We start from the raw sequence: 16498 nt of genomic DNA on the forward strand, positions 1-16498 counted from the left end.
TCTTGGCTCAAGGGCACATTGCTGGCTCAGTAATAATAATAGAGTAATAGTAATAAATTTTAGTAATAAATTCCTTCTGTTACAGAAAAACTTATTATCAAACTTAGATCCAAGCTCCCCATTTTACGCACGTGTTTCTCAGGCAGCACATTTCCCATTACCTCAGACTCTGGAACCTTCCCATGTTAATTCTGCTGTCCCCACCCTCAGGCGAGAAGGCGTTGGCATTCGGATCCAGTGGGACAAGCTCAGTCGCGCCTCCTTCATCAACCGATGGAACCCGTGGTCCACGAGCATCCCGTACGTCACCTTCACCGAGCACCCGATGGCAGACGCTGACGAGAAGGTCGCGTCCCTTTGCCTGGTAAGGACGTCACCTCTGCTTCCTTGGTGATCTCAGACTGAATGCTGCTTTATCTTGACAAGATACAGCAGTTAAATCAGAGACACCACTTAGAGCTGCAAGCTGCATTGCCCCGTTCTCCAAATTTTGACTTGCAGGGCAGCCCAAGCGTCAGGCTTTGCCAGCCACCCCTAAATGGTTTATACAGGAAGGACGCTGCAACTTCCAGAGGTGCAGAGTCCTGTAAAACCCAAAAGAAAACGGGTTTTGGTGCTATTCCTACTCTTACCTGAGAAGCCTATGCCTGACTTTTCCTCAGGGACTGCCAGCTCATTAAACAAATAGTTAATTGCCAGCAGTAGACCTTCACTGAGGTGGTTTTAAGCTTTTTTTCTATAAATGGTTGCTTTCCTCTGAAGGTTTTGCTAAAACTGGAACACTGTGGTAATGTGGGTTCAGCACAGCAGCGGTAAGGGCAGGAGAGCTACAGTGAGGAATAAACAGTATTGGTTACTGATAACTCTTGCACCTCTAGCCCTCGTGTTTGGGTTACACATAAAGAGTGTCCTGCTTTGAAGTCAGTTTTATTATTAAGGTTAAATGTTGGAATATGAAGTTTACCGTGGCAGTGAGATCCACAACAGCTTTAGTGTAAACCCTTTGCAGTTCAACATCAGCTGCTGTTGGCCTAAGAATGCATAAAAACAGTGGGAAAACCCAGTAATTTTTCTGTTTCAGCTGGAAAACTTCAAAACTCAGCTCGTTCAGGCTGTGAAGAAGGCGCACAAGGAGCAGCCGCTGCCGGGCAGGGCTAACGGCGTTTTGGTGCTGGAGCGGCCGCTCCTCATCGAGACCTACCTGGGGCTGATGTCCTTCATCAACAACGAGGCCAAGCTCGGCTACTCCATGACCAGAGGCAGATTTGGATTTTAGCATCCACAGCACTCGATCTTTTCAAGGGAAAGCCACTTGGTACTGGGGAGAGCGCGCTGCGGGGCAGAGCACTCGACGGTGGGAGCGAAGAAGGGCGAGCGTGGACCCAGGGGATCACAGGAGCGGTTTTGGTCAGGGTAACCCGAAGCAGATGCGAGGCAGCGTCATCCTGGTACTTTTCTATCTCATTTACTACACGGGGCTAGTGAGCAGTGGCGTTTCCATTTCTAATTACGTGCTCTTCCCTGTTAGTTAAGTGTGATTGGTGTCTGCTACAAACACTCCTCACACACCTGATGCAGCAGAACCTTCATGCCCTATTCCAGGTGTGTCCCTCTCTGCGGTGTCAAATCATGCAGCGTGCTTGGGGTTGATTCCTGTTGTTTAACCAGGTGTTAGCATTCACAATTGCAGCAGTCTTCGCATTTTGATTAATGCCTCGTACCGATTCTGAAAGCTGTGTCATTCTTTAGCAGAGCAGCAGCAGTAAGTTGTTAAATCTGTACCAGTAGATCAGCTCAGCAGCAGTAAGTTGTTAAATCTGTACCGTTACGTGAACTACTACTGCACATTGTTTGCTTTTTGTAGAAATTCCTCCCTCTAAGAGCAGAGTCTCGCCTCCTGGTTTACTTCTGTACCTTTCCTTGCTGCAGCCATAGCTTAAAGAGTCTTTGGAGAGGATATTGCCAAAAGCCTCACAAGCACATTTGCCTTCAAAGCTGTTTATAAAACAGATCTATTATGATCAGATTTCTGTTCTTAGAAGTTTTTCTTCAGTCTCCTCTGGTCTGGGACAGCAGCAGTGCAGGACTTTTTAATGGGGACAGGCAGAACTTGAAGCGCTGCACACCAATCCTGATGGGTGTTCTTGTGCTTGACCTCGTACAAGTGTCCAGCGCTGAAATTCAGCAGCAGCGCAAGAGACACCACAACCAAAAGTGCTCAGAGGTCACCAGCAGCTTTCTCATGATGTCTGACCTTCGATAGATGCCATTTTACCAGAGCATTTCTCTGCACAACTGCAAGGCTGACTAAATGCTGTGCTGCAGTGGTGTTTTTTGAACGTAGACCTGTGTTTATAAACGTCTGTAAAAGCTGAAGTCATGGTGGAATACAGCAAAGCTGCATGCCCCTCTCAGTGCATTTTCTAAGATGTCTAATTTCCATTAATCTTGCAGTAAAGTTTAATTTCAACTCCGTTTGTTCTTTGTTCTTCATTTTGTGGGGACTGATAAAGTGGCAAAAGAAAATACATCCCATCAGCTCCTAAACATTGGGCTCCCTTCCTTTGGGGATACAGTGGCTCAGGTTAAAGGTAAAGGATGCTACAACTGCTCTTTCCCTCCATCCCCTCCCGTTTCAGTTGCCTGTAATAAATCACTCAAGGATCAGTGATGCTCCATCTCAAAGATCCAGTGTAATAAATCTGGCAGACCAGGCACAGTCACAGCTTCATCTGGAAAAGTAAAGTTACTACAGGTGACTTAATTTACTTTCTGAAGAAACAGTGATGGATTTGCTTCTTGCTTACAGGCTTACTTGTGTCTCACTGATGTATCTACTTCTGCTACAACATTTAATTCCAGTACACCAGTAAAACCTGTTGCCTCACAAGCCCAGATAGAAGCTGTGCGTGGTTGTGTAGAAGAAACTGTTTCCTTGTGCTGGGGTGAAGAGTCCATAATCACAGCACTGATAACACAGGAACAGACTCACACTGGAGACGTGCGGGTTTATAGTTGAGTCACGGCAGGTTTGTAACTATCAAAATATTTATTGGAAGTTATAAAATTTAAATAATAGCTATACATTATATACACACAGCTACAGTTGTAGAAAGTAAGGTTTCATAGGTGGCAAAGCTCAAGAGGGAGTTCCACTACACCAACGCTGAAGTGTCGGTGCAGTCCACACTCCGCTCTCCAAACCGCAGTTGCTAAATCACCTCATTCAAATGCACTCACAGCACTCCACACACTGGAGTTTGGGTACGCTCCTTCAAATAAATAACTTATAAATACAAAAACTTCAGGTGGGGCAAGAGGGTGTGAGCCCTTTCCTCATTCTTCCTTGAATTCGTGAGCATTTTTACTGCAAGTGACTGCTATTTGACCTCTTCTCTTTCTAAGTAACACACACAGAAGCTGTCCTTACTCAGAAGCACCATGGAGTCTCCACTGGGATGCCAGGAGAGAGACACGATCTGGAAGTCACCTGCAGGAACACCAGACATTGGAGGTTGTCAGTGAGAAGCTGCCAGTGCCCTCTTCTCACTCCAGGAAAAGGTAGCAGGGTAAGTCACACACTGCAAAAAACACCCACCCCATTTTGGAAGCCTTAACAGGGCGTTGGATTTGGTACAGCTGCAGCAGAGCCCACCCCTCCTCACATGCAGCCCGCTTACAGGTGGTAAAATATTCTGTGAGAAGCCAGTACTGGCTTGTGGGAGTCACCACGGGCAGCCCTACCTTCTGTGGGGACCTGCACTGCCACGCAGCCCACGGGGGACCACACGTAGACTCTGCTGTTCCCCGTGCACACCGCGAGCCGGGGCTGGCGGGGATCCCACTGGAAGGACTGGATCGGACACAGCTGCTCCAGGACCACAAACAGCTTCAGCTTCTGGATGTCCCAGATCCAGACAGCGTTAGGGATGTTGTCTGTCAGAAAAGGAAGAGGCAATCGTGTCAACACCGGAGGGATAAACTCTCAGAAATAGGCATTGATTGAGGTCTAACAACACAAACCATTCAGGTACACCACAGGTTTAACTCCAAGGGAGTTTTGCCTAGCAGTGCCTTCAGTTTTCCCCTCTAAATATTGCAAAAAGGATAAAAGAAGTGACTTTGTGGTCCAGTCCTTCACTGGCTTTTATCAAATCCTTCACAGTTATGCTGCTGGTGATGGGTTTTGCCTCTGAACCACACAGATGATTTTAAATAGGGCCAGGAGTCTGCTCACAGCGCAAAATAGCTGACCAATTCCTGTCTCGTTTCTCTCGAAAATCCACCACATACAACAAATAGGTTTTGCCTTTAATAGAGGGCAGCAGGAACTCACCATTTCTGGTTGCCAAGAAACAGTTGTCTGGACTGAATGCCAACATCCCGATTCCCATTTTGGGATTTGCCCTGTCAGCAACTGGTTTGATGAACTGTAAAGAAACCGGCACCTGGGAAATGTCATCTGGAATCGGAAATAAAAGTACTTCACTAAGGAGCCCCGAATGGAAAATAGTTCAATTCCAACTGTTAAAACCCCCTCATCTCTGAAGCGACAGGACCAGATTTTACTCTTCTCCAAGAGGTTCCAATCAAAAACCTCAACTGTTTTAAGATACTGCATCTGCAGATGAACAGCTTACTGTTCCTGCCCCTCTACGAAAAAAAAGGCAGGAAATCCAAGCAAATCTGAGATTAAACTGTGGAAAAAAAGGAGAGACCCAATTTTCTGCTACCTTTTAACCAGTGCTTCAAACAAACACTGATGCAAAACAAAGGTGATTTACAGTAACAAAAGGTACTAATCATACGTTGGCTGCTGTCTCTGATATTTCAAAGCCTGCTGTGTGGAGAGAGGTGTAAAGCATTGCTACGACTACCACCCCTTAGACAAAGGCCCTTTTCACGCTCTGCATTTCCACACAGCCTCATACCTACAGGATTAATTACGACCCTAAGACAGGCAGCAAGACTGTAACACCTTCTCATTGATTTTACGTTGCTGAGACTGTAACAGCAGTCCCTGCAGCTCTTCAGTTAACCCAGGAGACCTGAGCAGAGCATCCACTGTGGTACCAAAGAGGCAGAGTTCGCCTATGACGATCATTTAAGGAAAGACTTCACACGGCAAACTCAAGCGTCTCGTTTTAGTAAACTTTGGCTTACATTTACTCTGTGTGCTGAAGAGAGAACTAGCCAATGCTCTTGTTGGAGGGAAAGAAAGTCTCTCTGTTTCAACAGATGGGGATTTCTCCACTTCTTTATACACAATCTACAAAGAAACAAGCGAGAGTTCTACAGCAGGGCCTTGGAGAATGTGAGCACGGGCTATTACCAGATCATCCACATCCCACGAGCTCGTTGGCAAGGGTATCGCATCTCAGCAGCCCCTACTTCAGCAGTGGAGGACAGGGCTCCAGCAGGCAAATACCAAATCCAGCATCATCCAAAAACCATTTGCTATTTGGAGCCACGATCAGGAAAACACTGTGACCAAAAAAATGAACCTTCAGGTCTGCAAAGAATGAGCCTGCTGGAGCAGACCTCATCCGTTATTCCCTACAGCTAAGCCTGGCAGTACAATAAATCACAGTCATCACATGGGAACACAGATTTCATTTTTGCCACAGAGAATCCTTAACTGGGTATTATCACGAGTAAAAGCAAACAAAACCCAACCTCGCAGAAGGAAATAAATATATTTTAATAGTGTGCCTACTACACATTATTCCCAGACACAAGCACCAGGACAAGTGCACCAGCTGCAGTCCCTGTCTGTGTAGCAGAGGTGAACAGAGCTCTTTCCATGTGTTTTCCGTTACGTATTTTACACTGGAAGTGGGGGCATTTTTCACTTGTGAGAAGTTTTGCTCAGGTGCATTTAATGGCTCATGCCTGCTTCTGGTTAAGAGGCATCGCCACAGTGACATGAGGCCCCCACACGTGAACTCCTCCAGGATCTGTCCAGACACAAGCCCAGTCCTTCCTCTGCAGCAGCACACAGCACTGCTACACCGTGTTCTTGCACCTTGACAAGAACAGCTTGTGATTTCTGGAACAACAGCTACAGCTCTCTGCCTGCTGCCAACTACCCAGAATCTGTTGGGCCTTGCGTATACATGTAGGGAAGGATAAAAATAAGAGATGGCAAATATTTACAGGAAATGTTCTTTAGGTGAGCTGGATGAGCTTGTACGTACAAGATGAAAGTCTGATCACAAGCCAGCTCCAGCGCTGCTTAAAGCCATGAGTTGTATAAAGCTGAGAAAAATCTCTCCTGTTAAGTTGCCGGATTTGCCATCATCTGCACACCCAAATCTGTAATGCAATCACCACATGCATCAAAATACGCTGGCAAGCGACAGAAGCCATCTGAGAATCTATGAGTGCTGAAGCTGAGAGGATCATGTGTGGCATTCCATCAAACTTGAAAGGATTCCTGCATTTCTTACACCCCCAAACTTTCACGCGATTTCCCAAGCCCTATTTACACCTCAGGAGAGGAAAAAGCAAGGTCTCCGGTATGAAATGTATTTACTAGCACCTTTCAGATAGAACCAGGAGCGCCAGAGTGCTGCTAACAGTTCCACGGACTGTGGATCCGTACTCACAGTCTTGGTGCTGGCAACGGTTGCCGGATGCTCAAACTCTGTGATCTTCTTCCAGGTGACGTGGTTCAAGATACGCACCTAGTTCAAGGCAGGATCACGAGACAAAACCGTTATGGCACGGTTCTACAAGTGGTTTAGATAAAAGAGGGAAAATAAGCCCGTTTCTTACCTTCTCATCATAGCTGCCAACTGCCAAGAATTGACTGCTGGGACTCCAGGCGACCGATTTGATGCCGAGTGACCACTCATAGGCCCGGTACGTGGAGAGCAGTCTGCCATCGAGGGAGTACAGCAGTATCTTGTACTGGAGCAAGCAGATTAATTCTAAAGACTAATGATACTGTTAAAAGCCATAGACAGGCAAAGCCATTCCTACCAAACCCTCTCTGCTTAAAACACAGCAAGCTAAAATACAAAGGGCATGGTCTCTCATCTGTGATGTGAGACAAGGGGCTCAAGGCTTCAGTTTGGCTCTTCTGGCACTGGCAGAACACGTCCTCCTGGGGACAGGGTGGACAAGTGTCCCCAAGGCCTGAGCAACGGCCCACTGCCCAACACCAGCAGAAGCCCTTTGGGAGGCTCTCACTCCTTCAGCATCTGCTGATCAGGGCTGCCACAACCCTGCCCACTCCAGAGCTTTTCAGATCACGCTGCCCAGAACTTCATGGCCACAGGAGGTCACTCCTCTATAACCAGAAGTTCACCTCCTCAGAGCAGAACAGATGGCAACGTATATATTCCTCACTAACCTTTCGGATGAGAACTTTCACTTAACTGCACGATTACTGTGCAATGCAATGTAAAATAAAATGGTAGAAGAGTCTTACAGAAGAATTCTTTCATTATTCTTACACTATTTCAGTGGTGGCTTCTGCAACGTTTACAGTCAAATTGCTTTTCAAGATAAATTAGAAAGAAAGCTGGTAATGTAATTCATTGTCATTAAAGATTTACATCACAGCCTGACATTCACTTGTAAGGACATCGACTGTCAATACAAGCATAATGTTTAAAATGGTTTGAGTTCTGTTTTTGTTATGTTTAAAAGAAAAAAATATACAAACACTAGTTATTTTAGTTACTGCTTTACAGATGGCTAAAAACCAACTTGAACTCTGCAAGAAAATAACCTGCTTCTTCCTCATACCTCCAGACACGTATCCCACGCTGCCAGAACACAGCCATTAGGAGCCCACTCAATCCCAAACAGATCTTGTGTTTCGGTGTCAAAGTGCTGTCCCACCAAAGAAAAAAAATCATTATTATTAAGGTAGCCAAATTTATTGTAAATAAGCTCACGCAAGCTTCAAAGGAGGACTTCTGCATTCCATCAGCAACAATTTAGGCACACACAGCATACATTGGATGTCTGCAGGCCAATGCAGGAGCCAGACACCGGCCAGAAAACTCACTGCTAAGTCTAAAATCAAAGCCCCAAAGCCACAGTCCGCAGCAGCGAGCAGCACACGTCTGCAGCCTACGCAGGAGCAGTGGCAGGCAAGGACAGATCTTACCCTCAGCAGCTGCCAGTCGCTGCACACGAAGATGCTAATGAAGTCCTTGCAGTCCCGTCTCTCTGCCACTGCCATATAGCGGCCGTCCTTGGTGAAAGCAATCCCTGCCAATGAGAAAACCTTGATTTAAAAGAAGAGCAAACAAGACAGGATAGCTAATGGCTCTTCAACGGAAAGCAGTTACTCCCAGTTCGAAGGGAGGAATCCAAAAAGCAGGAAAAACATCTTCACAGCAGCTCACGTTGATCAAGGCAATGCACAGCGTTACCGATTTGCGCGTGTCGGCAGTCGGTCAACTCTGAATGGGTGATTTCTAAGGACGCAGCTTCGCAGATACCGCGGGACTTCAGCACGCGCCAAAAAAAGCCCGTTTGAGTAGAGGCAGTTGTTACACAAAACCACATTTCAACTCAGTCCAGCTAAACACGCCACTTATGCAACCACCCGGCTTCCACCGGCTCCCGGGCATCGCTCCCCATCCACTCCTATTCCGCATGTAACACCCGACTGTCTGGCACCAAGCTGTGCCAAGGGAGGTCCAGGTTAGAGATAAGGAGGAAGTTCTTTACTGAGAGGGTTGTCAGAAGCTGGCACAGGCTGCCCAGGGAGGTGGTGGAGTCACCATCCCTGGATGTGTTTAAAGAGCGGGTAGATGAGGTACTTAGGGATATGGTTTAGGGGGTAGACAGGAGCGGTTGGACGTGATGATCTCAGAGGGCTTTTCCAACCGAGCCATTCTGTGATTCTGTGATTCTGTCTGTGGCACACACAGGATATTGCTGTATCCAAGCCTCGGGCAGGACGCTGCTAACCACAGCCACGTGGCTACGCATGCCTGACACGAGCTTCTCTTCAAATCCTTTTCATGCGTAGGAGATGACAAAAGCCATTCTGGGTTAGTGTTTTTCATCACCAACGCATCCAGCTTCATTTAATGCCTTAAAGGACCTTTCAGAGGCAAACACAACACAGCTCCATGTTCAAAACACACAGGTCGGGAGTAATCCTCTATTCACAGCAAGGACACGACATCCCCAGAGCAGCCCAGTGCACAGGTACTGAGTGCAGGGACCAAAACGCTGGTTTTCTCATTACACAAACGCATCTTCCCCTTTCTGCCGTATTAAAAAGCAGCATTCCCGTGGTAGATCTGTGACACTTACCTTGCTGACAAGCTTTGGGATACTTGATGTAAGACACAGATTTCGTACACAAGGACCACACAGTTATCCGCAGCTGCCAGAGAAAGAGACGAGGAAATACCGAGTTATTTTTGTAGATAAATAAGTACATAGAAACCCATAAACCTACCTCAAGAACACAAAGTACACCACTATACTTCTGCAGGTAATTAAACCTCACAGCTATTCGCTGTGGCTTAAACACAAAGCCCTTAGGAGTAACTATCTCCCAAGTGCCCTCAGTTAGCGAGCTCCCTGTTCCAAATTAACATTGCAGGGACACTCGAGATGCCAAACACCAACGGGGAGAAAAGCTCTTCATTACCACTCGAGTTACTGATATTAGCACCAGTCTAGCTCCACCATTGCCAACCTATCACACAGGCACTGTTCAGCTGGAGAAAAAGGCAGTTTCATCACAGAATCTGGAAGTTTCTTGCGTTAAGGAATGGATGAGAAGCTGCAGCAGCTTAAGAACGCCGCGTCTCTATTGAAGGGGCTGCTAAGCACAAAAATTTCGCTGTATTTTTCAGCACATTTGACAGCACATTTGCCGTTTGCTCTTCCCTCAGCCACCCAGCAGAAGGCAACATCAGGCAATTACTGAAATAGCTGGGAAAGCAGCAAAACACGCTGTGCAAAGCAAGACACCAGACATAATTTGGGGCATTCCGTGCAGCACAAGCGCTGCAGAGAAGGCAGGCAGCTGCAAAACAAGCCTCTGCCTCCTCTCCAAGGTCACAGCCCGCATTCTGGAAGCTCTGGGTTGCCATCTGCAGATTATTCAATTAAAAACAAATACTTACTCTCCCTTGGCAACCGCAGCCACACCAGACATGTGTGCATTAATCAGGATGTCACGTGAACCTTTACATTTATAACTGGAGTGAGGAATCTTTCCAATCCCGGTTTTTTTCCTTATGTTTTCCTACATTTTATTGCACTACTTCGTGTGCTCATCCTCCTTCTCTGGAGTAACTGGTACTATCTGCTGGTGACAAAAGACCCCGAGGTAGCACCCTGGGTACCTGTTCCACCCCGTAACGCTACAGACTCTGACTGCAACAGAACTTGAGGCTTTTTCCCTTGCTGACATTCTCATTTTTGCTAGAAAGCCCAATTCAAGTAGTTGACTTGGTGCTCAAACCAAGCTTCGCTATCCTAATAGCTGCTGCCCCTCTCCAGAGATACGTGGGGTCCCAAAGTGAAAGGGCGGCATTAGCTGTTCCCCCGCTGCCTTTCAGATCCAAAAGAAACTCATGAGATTTGAAAAGAACACAGAACTGGGTTTGTTCTTCGATTTATTACAGAAAACAGCACTACCAGAGCGTATTTCTGACCGCTTCTAACCAGAATTCAAATGATTGGACCAGTGTTTATTATTCTCTTCCTTTGTTGTCCAGCTATGAAGTTACAACCAGACGTCTGCAACACCACCTTTAAGCGCAGCAGGTCCCAGAGGAATCCTCTGGATGAACAACATTAATCAAGTCCTATCACTGCAACTGCTCACTTCCGGACACGCACAACCACAGCATTGTTAGTCCGCTCCTCGTGCAAGATTTACTTTAAAAATACCAACACGATGCCTACGCACATTCTTCTACAGCAACTGCAGCAGGGACACGCTGCTCGCAGTGTGAAATGTACTGGCTGGCGCTCCCCCCCCCCCCCAAAACACACGCATTCTGCAGCCACTTCATATGGGCTTAGCAGCTGCAAGCTTTGGATGCTGAGGTCTGGATCGGGTTTTTTCCTGCCAGAGGCATCCAAGCTGAGGTTTGTGCTGCTGCTTGGCCTCGCAGTCACTCACCTGGGCTGCTGCGCATCAAGCGCTTCTGTCCTGGACCACTGAGGCTAGACAGTAAGGCAAAACCTCACTGCTCACACCAGGCTCATGAACATGGGAAGAGGGAAATCTCCAGGGGTGAGAACATTAAATGCTGATAGTGATGGAGTAGCACTGTGCTGACCCATACACCCTGACCCATCATTTCTAGCAGTATGGCATAAAATCACAATAATGCCATGGCAGCACTGGGGAGAGACTACAGAGCACAACCAACACACACCCAGCCTACAAAAAACCTCACAAAAATACAACTTCCAAAACAATTATTACTGGATGCCTACAGCCCTTTGATAACCAAAGCACTTCATCTTCAGACTTCGTTTAAATCAGTCACAACGCATCCACAACAACTAATAAGATCACAGAACCACAGAATGTGAGGAGTTGGAAGGGACCTGGAGAGCTCCCCCAGTGCAACCCCTGCCAGAGCAGGATCACCAGAGCAGTCACACAGGAACACGGCCAGGGCTTTGGGTGTCTGCACACAAGGAGACTCCACAACCTCTCTGGGCAGCCTGGGCCATGCTCCATAACCCTCACACTGACAAAGTTTGTCCTCATCTTCAGCTTGAACCTCCTGTGCTCCAGCTTGAGACCATTGCCCCTTGTCCTGGCATTGGCCATCCCAGAGCAGAGCCTGGCTCCTTCCTCCTGACACTGCCCTTTAAAAATTTATGAACAAATTTATAAACACTAAGACTAACACTAATAAGATCCTCTACTCAGCTTCATTCTCTGTCCTGAAAATGCTGCAGGCTACTGAGGGAAGGAGACCCTGTATGTGCTCTGCCACAGCTCACAGCAGCCTCGTGCCCAAGTCACACAACACAGCCTGAAGGTTCTGGCCTAGCGTTAGAAACATGTAAAAGTAAATAATTTTGATTCCCAAAATTGGGATTTTTTACAGTTGTTCTATCTGTGTACACTCTAACATTTTTATAAACTGAGAAAGACTCATGATGTGCTTAACATATGGACTGCCCACCTGTATTACAGATTAACAAGATGTTCACAATTAAGCTGTGGCAATAAAGGGAGACTCTTCATATTCCCAACTGGAACAGACGCTACTCCACTACCTTGCCCATGCTGCCAATGTGAACGAGCTCAAGAAAGATTATTTCACAGCTAGCAGAGATGATTATGAGACACGGAACTGTGAAGGGTGAAAAAAGAACGGCAAAACTTCAAAAAGCACAATAAAGTGCCTTGCTCTTGTGTGCTTTTCTCAGACTTGGTGGGGAAGGGACAGTCGCTGGTGCAGCAGGAGGGCAGGTCGTGGTCAGCAGCACTTGAGCCCAGCAAGCACCTCTGCACTGACGGTTTTGAGCGGTACCTTCTCTCTAGCGCAGACGACTTGAAGTGGAGTTGTCAAACTCCAATCCTGATGAGAACGGTGTCTGAGAAGTTTTCAGCTGTTGTTTTGCAGGGGAAAACCAAACCAAAAGCAGCAGCATTTCTAAAATAGCCTAAAAACAGCTGAGAAATAAAAAGTATTTAGATGGTAACGTGATAAACAGTCTCCAGTGCTGGGTTCAGGACTACGGCCCAACGTTGACAGCTACAGGCAGGTGTAAGACTGGTGATTTTCAACAGATAAAAACACACTTTTAAACAACCTGGCATCTCAAATGACTGTCAACTTTTGTCCCAGACTTGACTGGGTCACAGGGCCTCCTTACATAGCAGTGTCTGTCAGCACCGGATTTCAGAAGATTATTCAGAGCGCATTCCTCGACAGAAAGCATTTTTCAACCACTGCAGCCATGTACAGTTACTAAGGATTAGCTCCAATATACACAGAAACACACACTTTTCCCTGCTGCTGTAGTTTGAAAGCAGCTCGTTAATGCTTCAGCACCTAAGAGGGACCCAAAGACAGTACAATGTATGTCATTTATAAGTACGGCTCTTGAAAGAGACACTCAAGGGCAATGCTGCTGAACTTCGGACTATTTATCACAAAATATGAGAGCCATGAGGCAGCAGAGGACATTTCCACCACCAAATCAGTACCAAATAGCAGCCATGGGACAAGTGACTTCCCAGTGCACCGCATGAATCAAGAGCATTAACACAGTGTTCCAGCTTTCTCGGATTCCAGACAGACTTTGCCTAGCAGGCTTTCAGAACGAGCTTTTCCAATATAAATTTGCTCTTGAAAAGAGCCTCCATTTTTTCCCCAGGAAATCCTGCTTTTCCTAACAGAACAGTGGATTTTAGAAACGGGAGTCAATTCTGCTGCACTCATCTCGAGTTAGGAACTGCACACCAGTCACATCAAAAAACCCACAGCGTTATTCACTGTAATGCTGGCCACAGAAAAAACCTGACTGCAAGATGGCCAGTGAATAATTTTTGAGTGCATATGGATTGCTAGCAATAAGATAGCACAGCCATATCCTTTAAGAAAATTCTAGGAATGAGACAGTTCGTTGTGAGCCTGCAGTGGAGCTGAAGAATGACAAGGATGAGCGATTAGTTGGTGCTGTTTGGAAACGTCAGGCCACCAACGCCAAGCTGCAGCGGTTGGCAGGGAACCTTGAAGCCCTCCAAGCAATCGCTGAATTTGATAACACATAATAAACCAGTATTAAGCATCCTGACACCTTCTGTCTCGAGCACTACTCACGTCTGTCCCACCAGACTGGGGGTTTAGCAGAGACAGAGTAAACACAGCTCAGACAGGGGCACAGCGCAGGCAGCTGTCTGACCACAGCTAATTTAGCAACCTGTTTACAGCTGGAAAGGAAACTTATCCCCACGCAGATGCCAACTTGGCAAAGGCTTAATGAAATCCTCTAAGGTCAAACCGAGTGCTGCGGGGAGGCAATAAATATTTGCTAGTCCACCCCCACACATGTGCCACGAGATGCACGCTTGTAGCACACAGCACAAGCCTTCGGTGTGGGTTACCAACTGCAACACCTCTGCCCGATGAGCAGGCACGTCTTCGCTAAATTCATCACTCCTCCTAACCCTCTCAGGGGTACGGGATGGGAAAAGACTGCTTTACAGCCAGAAAATCTCTACCCCAGCCAGCAATAAAAGTCCTTGCCAGCACTGAACATCCCTGCCAGATAACTCCACTGTGTGTGTACCAGGAGCTCCACTGGAGCTGTGTGCAGGCTTTGCCACAGGCTCTCTTGAGAGCACCAGCATTGGCACCGACTCCAGTACACGTGCACAGATGACAAAAACCTCCACCTACACTGCATTGACATTGGGATTTGCACATAAGAAAGGAAAATCTGGCAGTGTCACATCTGAATTCAGTGCTAGCGAGAGTTACAAGACAAAGTGGTCATCTAAAAATCCATCCAGTTTTGAAAAGGCTAAATAGAGCCAAAACAAAACCAGCTTGCAATGTAGTTCTCAGCTGCTTTCTGACTGCTCATCCTTGTACTGGACAACACGAACCATCAGCTCTGATCCAAAGACTAGAGAGGTGGACTGATTCCTCATGCCTCCCAATGAGCCCAGTGCTCAGCACCCACAAACCGATTTGGGCTCTACCCGAGTGTGGATTCCAGGATGTGGCTCTTCATCAATTGGGGTTTTAATTGTAATTTTGCAAGTTGTTTAATCAACAGCAGTCTGACCCCTACATGTAAAATCAAACAATTATGAAAGCATTTCCAGGATCTGGATCTAAATCTCACCTCACAGGTCAACAAACCTAAGACCATAGTTTTTAATTCCTTAGCCACTCCTCAGTGTCTATGGTTTAGGTTTAGAAACCCTGAGCTACAAACACATCTGATTTCTAAAACTGCTTCAGCGAGTGCCAATTATCCCTACACTTTTCTCAAACACAGCTTTATCTGCAAAGCCAAGCACCCATTTTCTATCTTATCATCAGAAGCGAGAGGGTAAAACGTTAACAGAATAACATCTGAAGTGGAGTTAACCTAGATTACATACGTGGATATAGGAGAGGTACATCAGCATTATTCACCACCACGACAGCTTTAAGAGCGTGAGGTTATTTTAAGAGGCAAAGGGCAGACAGCAACATCTGACACCGTCGAGGGGAATCACGACTTCACACTTACATGGAACTCGGTCGTATTGAGAATGTGACGACCATCCGGGCTCCAGCATGAAGCCACCAGTCCTGCCGAGCCCTCGTCGATCTTACAGTGCCAGTCGGGCTGCTCCAAGGACCAGACCTAGGTCGGAGAGGAAAGCAGAGAGGCAGCACATCAAGCAAACAGCTCACCAAGACCTCAGTCACCAGAGCACGCTACAGCCGCAGAAAGGTTCCTGCAGCGCATACCAGAGAGGCCAGGAAACCTCTGAAGTCCCACAGCCATGAAGGACTGGTGCTGGATCCCACTACAAAAGTAAGCCCCATGCTTCTGTGTGTTAATACAAGTTGTTCAGTAAGGTGTTGGGGTCTTTCTCTGTGAGAAATAGTCTGAACTTCCAACACTTAAAAAGAAGTTCGGGTCCATTTAAGTTGCATGTATTTATTTCTTACTGAACTATGAAAGCGCTTTGGCTTGTTTTGATAAATATTTTTATTCTAAATGTGGGGTTTTCCAAACTAAGTTGTTTGCCACGGTTACAAAACTAACGGTTATCCTCAAACCACGCACTATCAATGCCAGTGACCTCAGCAAAAGCACTGAGCTAGCGCCTGCTGTTCAGCAGCTCCCGCTCACCCCACACACAGATCCCCAGGAGGACACAGCCTCTGTCCTTACCTGAACAACGCCGCGCTTGTACATGGCGCACAGCAGGAAGAGGGAATCCGACGACCACGCGACGTGCTGGACCTGGTCCAGGCAGGTGTAGAGCTGCAGGGTCTGCAGGGTGCTCGCGTCCCGGACCACCACACGGTGCTGCACGCACGAAGCCTGCACGGGCACAAACCCCAGGCTGAGCCGGCATGTGGACACCGGGCTCGAACCACGGCTGCTCCTGTGCCGTGACCAAACGCGGCACCGCGCTGCGCCGCCTCGGCAGACCTCAGACTAAGGAGGATTTTTAACTGCAGAGAGGCTCAGCGTGCACTGTGCTCTACAAGCTACAGCAGAAACCGTTAAACCGGGAGGGAAGAGGGGTATATTAATGAAAACAATCCTCACTCAATTCTATCGCTGTTAGTTAACTAGTTCTGCTTTTAAAAAACACAATTATTTGTCTCATGACTATTATTTTATTTAATTAACGTTACCCAGGTCTCCGTTACAAAGATAGCTGCTGACTCTAAGCCTCACAGCAAGCAAGCCGTCCTATACGTACGCTGTAGGCGTATAAGAACCATATGCAGTTACATTTTCGCAGGATAAATTACCGCTACTTCAGCATCCGAGTCCGTGGCTTGCAGGCCAGGCC

The 16498-nt window shown here is 47.0% G+C and overlaps 2 protein-coding genes across 2 annotated transcripts; one reads left to right on the forward strand and one right to left on the reverse strand.

The window, feature by feature from the left end:
* Positions 1 to 210: 210 nt before the first annotated feature.
* LOC104533434 (tumor protein p63-regulated gene 1-like protein) lies at positions 211 to 1276 on the forward strand (the record flags this gene model as incomplete). The annotated part of the gene is made up of 2 exons (XM_010179144.1): positions 211 to 364; positions 1082 to 1276. Coding segments are annotated over 2 exons (349 nt in total), but the record flags the coding sequence as incomplete, so codon positions are not given.
* A 2080-nt stretch (positions 1277 to 3356) lies between these two features.
* Positions 3357 to 16017, reverse strand: WRAP73 (WD repeat containing, antisense to TP73; the record flags this gene model as incomplete). Its single annotated transcript, XM_010179145.1, has 11 exons — positions 3357 to 3490; positions 3745 to 3936; positions 4337 to 4462; positions 5164 to 5269; positions 6609 to 6686; positions 6778 to 6912; positions 7756 to 7842; positions 8123 to 8226; positions 9286 to 9358; positions 15211 to 15327; positions 15865 to 16017. Coding segments are annotated over 11 exons (1281 nt in total), but the record flags the coding sequence as incomplete, so codon positions are not given.
* Between the last annotated feature and the right edge of the window lie 481 nt (positions 16018 to 16498).

The sequence above is a fragment of the Mesitornis unicolor genome, unplaced genomic scaffold, assembly GCF_000695765.1.
Source record: "Mesitornis unicolor isolate BGI_N332 unplaced genomic scaffold, ASM69576v1 scaffold19912, whole genome shotgun sequence".
NCBI lineage: Eukaryota > Metazoa > Chordata > Aves > Mesitornithiformes > Mesitornithidae > Mesitornis > Mesitornis unicolor.